We start from the raw sequence: 4710 nt of genomic DNA on the forward strand, positions 1-4710 counted from the left end.
CGGCGGCGGCGGCGGCATCGAAGCCCTCGGACGGCGGCGGCGGCGGCGGCAGCGCGGGGAGCCCCGGGGCGCAGGGCGCCAAGTTCCCGGAGCACAACCCGGCCATCCTGCTCATGGGCTCGGCCAACGGGGGGCCGGTGGTCAAGACTGACTCGCAGCAGCCTCTGGTGTGGCCCGCCTGGGTCTACTGCACGCGCTACTCCGACCGTCCGTCCTCGGGTGAGTCCCCAAGCCGGGAGGCGCCGGTGCTTGCGCGGCCCGGCCACGTCCCCAGATTGCCGGTCCGCGCGCCGGGGAGAGCAAGCCCGGTTTGCTGTGCCATCACCTCGCGCTGGACTGCTCCTCTCGCCCCGGGTCCCAGTCAGGACCGCGCTCGGTTCTGCCATGCTGACCTTTTCTCCCAAGCAAGTTACAGCTATTGGCACGCGCGGGAGCTCCCGGTTTCTTTGGTTCCGGGCTCCCAATTCTGAGCCCTGCGGTCTTTTTTTTAAATTATTATTATTTTTATTTCACCTTTATTATCTCGAGGAAAGATATACGCAGTAATTTATTTCGTAGGGAAAGGGCGCTTTGAGCTGGCGGCGAGAAAGGCCTAGTGACTTGTGATCTGCGCTCTCCCACGTTAGTCCTGTCAGGGCTGGCTTTAGCCACGGAAATCAACCAGACAAATAGTCTTTGCCGTATATTCTTAGCGAACACTATGGATGTTATTCTGTGGAGAGTCCGTTTACTTACAGACAGATACAGGGGAGGCAGAAGGAGACAGGAAATCTGTGCCACCCCCTGCGCCCAGCCCGGGTATGAGAGTCAACCCGCTTGGGTAGAATGTAGAGGGAGGCTGTATCCGGAAAGGTGAGCTGCCACTCGCTGGAGCTGGTAGGCCAGGGGGGAGAAAAACAGCTAGGCCCGGGGTCAGGTTTGAAAGCTGTGCCGTGGGCGAGAGAATCAGCGTTTGCCAGCAGGGCTGTCCGGTCCCTCCCGCCTTGACTTTTTTTTTTTTTTTTTCTTTCACTCTCTCTCCATCGCAAATTCTCCCTATCTGCTCATCTTAGGCCAATTCTCTGCTTTCTTTTCACGTCTTGAAACACCTACCCAAGGACAGCTGTTGGGCCCTGGGAGAGGGGGCTCAGGCCTGCTGCCCCTTGCACAGATCAGGAGTTTCTAGGAGGCCAGCGCAGGCCGCCAGGAGAACAGCAGGGGCTTGGGTCCACAGTCAGCGTTGGGCCCGCCAGGGGGCCGGGCTGAAGGTAGCCACAGGCGCCCCACTATGGGCTGGTCTGTTGCGGCCCCGCTGCTTCGGGCGGGTGCGGATCGATGAGCGCTATCAGCCCCAGCCATCTCGAGCCCCGTTATTGACACATCGGGCTCCCTGAACCTCCGAAAAGCTGCTTTGATTGACTCGCCTGATGGATAGAGTGATTGAGCTGTCAGGCTGAGTGGGTCGGCCGGCCAGGAGGCTACGATTTTATTACAGGTGTCCGCGCCTCTGCACACAGGCACACAACAACAACTCCACTACAGCCTGCTCTGGACGCACCTCCCGTGGGGGAGTCCCTTGGAGGGTTCCCACATTTCCTGGGCCATCTCTGCCGGGCCTGCCTCATGACTCATCTAAACCCCAGGCCTGCTCAGGAGCAGGCCTTGTCTTTGTCTGTAGCTTCTTTCCTTTTTATAGACCAGAGGAGGCAGAAGCCAGACACTTCTCCTCCAAAGGCAGTTCATGGGAACAAGGGACGACCTCAACCTGATTCCCACAGCCAGTTAGGCCTGGTGGCCTCCTCACAAACCCCAGGTGCTGGCCTGCCACTGGATCCAGTTACCCGGCTTTCCAGTGGTCACTAGGTTTGGAGATTCCAGCAAAGACCCTCCTTTCAGATAGATTTAGGTAATAGCAGACAAGGCAGGAATGTCTCTCAAGTCCGTAGGCCCCCATAGCTATCACTGAGGCCAGCAGTTCAATGCCATCATCCCAATAAGAATGACAAGAAGCAGGCTTGAGCCCTCCAGGCAAGGTCCAGCAGCCTGGCTCTCTCTCCTGGCCTGGACCCCAGTAGCAACCTTCCACGTTAGCAGCTGAGAGAGACTATCTTTTTGAGGTGTATTCCTGGGACGTTCCTATGAGTTCATCTTGGGGTGGCGGCACAGGCAGTCTTTGTTGTGTTGCTTATGTGTGCAGTTACCCACATCCATGGGCTCTCCCGTTTGTGTGTGTTACTTCAGGACTCTTACACCCTCAAAGTGGAGCGAGCAGATTCAGAAGGGTGATAACAGAACCCTCTTCCCTTCCCCAGCCCCGCTTGTCCATGTGGAGAGGAGTCGGAAGGGCCCTTCTCCCTGGCATCAAATGAGAAGCTAAATAGAATATCCCAGGATTTAAGCTCGTAGACAGGGTCTGTAGCCCGGTTAGGGAGGGGCAGGCAGTGTCCTGCTTCCTTACGGAAAGAGTTCCTATCAAGTCAAGCAGAAAGGGAAGAAGGAAGAGAAAGCTTTCCAATTCTCTGGAACTGGGTGATCTCAGCTTCCCATCCTCTCTGGGGTCAATGGAGAGAATCAGGTATGAGCTTTGCATAGGTCAGCGTGTGTGTGTGTGTGTGTGTGTGTGTGTGTGTGTGTGTGTGTGTGCCTCTCTGAAAATAAAGTGGGAAGCAAGGCAGATGAGCCATTCTCCCCAGAGCCTGACCTCATTGCTGCAGGGCTGAGAAGACATTCCAGTTTAGGGACCCCCTAAGTCTAGGTTATACCGGTTGGGACCTCAAAACTCACTCAGTCTTGAAACCCCGTCCTTTTTTGGCTTTCTTGGTTGAAAAGTCCTGGGAGCTAAGTCTGTTCTGAGCCTTCTTGAATTGGAGAATTGGGTGACCCCTGCAATCCTTGCAATGTTCCCCTTTGGCTTCTGAGTCCCTCCTGCAGAGGGGGCCGTAAAGACCCCAGTGGTGTAGAGCAGGGCTCTGTGATGGAGGTGGCAGGGCCCAGCAGCTGGCCTGCACAATCGCCCCGGAAGCTCGGGACTCCCGCGGTGGGCTCGCACAGCCATTCTCAAGGCTTACTCTGCCCTCTCCCCCTCCTTCTGCTCCCCGGCCCCCTTCCTCCCCTTCCCGGCCTTGTCCTCTCCTCTGCAGGTCCACGCACCAGGAAGCTGAAGAAGAAAAAGAACGAGAAGGAAGACAAGCGGCCACGGACGGCGTTCACAGCCGAGCAGCTGCAGAGACTCAAGGCGGAGTTCCAGGCAAACCGCTACATCACGGAGCAGCGGCGGCAGACCCTGGCCCAGGAGCTCAGCCTGAACGAGTCTCAGATCAAGATCTGGTTCCAAAACAAGCGGGCCAAGATCAAGAAAGCCACCGGCATCAAGAACGGCCTGGCCCTGCACCTCATGGCCCAGGGATTGTACAACCACTCTACCACCACCGTCCAGGACAAAGACGAGAGCGAGTAGCTGTGGCCAGCCCCGGCCCGCGGTCCAACCGCGCCCGTGCCGCCTCCCGGCTCCGCGGGGCTGTGCTTTGCCAGCCCCACGCCGCCATGCATAGATGATCGCTAAGGAAGGAGGTATCAATCAGGGCGACAGAGAAAGCAAGCGAGAGACAGCAATCCTCCGAGTGAACACTCAACATTGGAATGGAACGGTTTTTGAAACGGGAGAAAGACTCGGACAGGTGCTTTGGGGGGAAAAAAAAGATCTATTCTCTAACTCACAGTATAAGACGAAACTGCGAATTCCTTAAAGCTCTATCTAGCCAAACTGCTTAAGACCGTGTATATATTTAATTTCAGGTAAGGAAAACAGATATGTGTAGCGATCTCTATTTGCTGGACATTTTTATTAATCTCATTTATTATTATTGTTATAATTATTATAATTATTATAATTATTTTACCCTCCTCCCTACCTTGCTGCCCCCAGCCCAGTTTCATTTTCGTTGCTGTCTTCTTTTGAATGTTTTTGCTTCTCTGTACCTCCCACCCATCAACGCTGGCCCTGGTTTCTCTGGGACTTTTCTTTGTGTGCGTGTGAGTGTGTTTCCTTGTGTGTCTGCCCTTCGACTCTCCTCTACCCACCCAGGATTCCTCTATTGGTCTTCTCTGTCCTTCCCCCACATCCCTTTCCTTTTCTGGAGACTCCTTGAGAAATACAACCCCACAGACTGCGAGACTGAACCGCCGCTACAAGCCAAAGATTTTATTATGTTCAGAAAGCTGTAGTCTGAAATAAAATGTTCACTGTGTTCATGAGTCGCTGACTGCACTGTTCTTTGTGGGACGGGAGAGCCAGTCCAGGCACTGGACCGGAGACCACTGACTGTGAGTGTAGAACCCTGGAAAGCTTAGGTCAGGCTGTGACCATCACCAGCCAGTGATGCCAGTGTGGAGGAGTGTATGGCACAGGCCGTCCAGATTTGCTTTGGCATTGGTCTGACAAATATGCCTGATCCCTGGATGTTTTCTAGGGGACCCAAATGCCAGAAACTCCTGTCCTATGCTGCCCTTCCCCCAGCGGCTCCAGCTGGCTCCCTAAGCTTACGCAGGTTCAGCCAACTGAGTCCTCTTGTTCAACCTGCTTCCAAGCACCGAACTACACCCTTAGAGCCCCTTTCTTTTTTCTTCCTTCGTTTTTTTTTTTTTTTTTTTTTTTTTTTTTTCCTTCTTGGTGCAAGTTTGGCTGGAGGTTTTTCTCTTCCAAAGGCCTTACTGGGGCCTGCAGTGGGGACA

At 54.7% G+C, this 4710-nt stretch overlaps 1 protein-coding gene across 1 annotated transcript in view; it reads left to right on the forward strand.

Moving 5' to 3' along the window:
* Nucleotides 1–4210, forward strand: part of En1 (engrailed homeobox 1) — a 5232-nt gene extending 1022 nt beyond the window's left edge. Inside the window, exons 2-3 of the mRNA XM_055603199.1 lie at nucleotides 1–219; nucleotides 3120–4210. Coding sequence (XP_055459174.1) covers nucleotides 1–219; nucleotides 3120–3436 — 536 coding nt within the window. The 3' untranslated portion in view covers nucleotides 3437–4210. The remainder of the gene's footprint in view (nucleotides 220–3119) is intronic.
* The last annotated feature ends 500 nt before the right edge of the window (nucleotides 4211–4710 follow it).

Source organism: Psammomys obesus, unplaced genomic scaffold (genome assembly GCF_907164565.1).
Source record: "Psammomys obesus unplaced genomic scaffold, mPsaObe1.curated_primary_1811, whole genome shotgun sequence".
Taxonomy (NCBI): domain Eukaryota; kingdom Metazoa; phylum Chordata; class Mammalia; order Rodentia; family Muridae; genus Psammomys; species Psammomys obesus.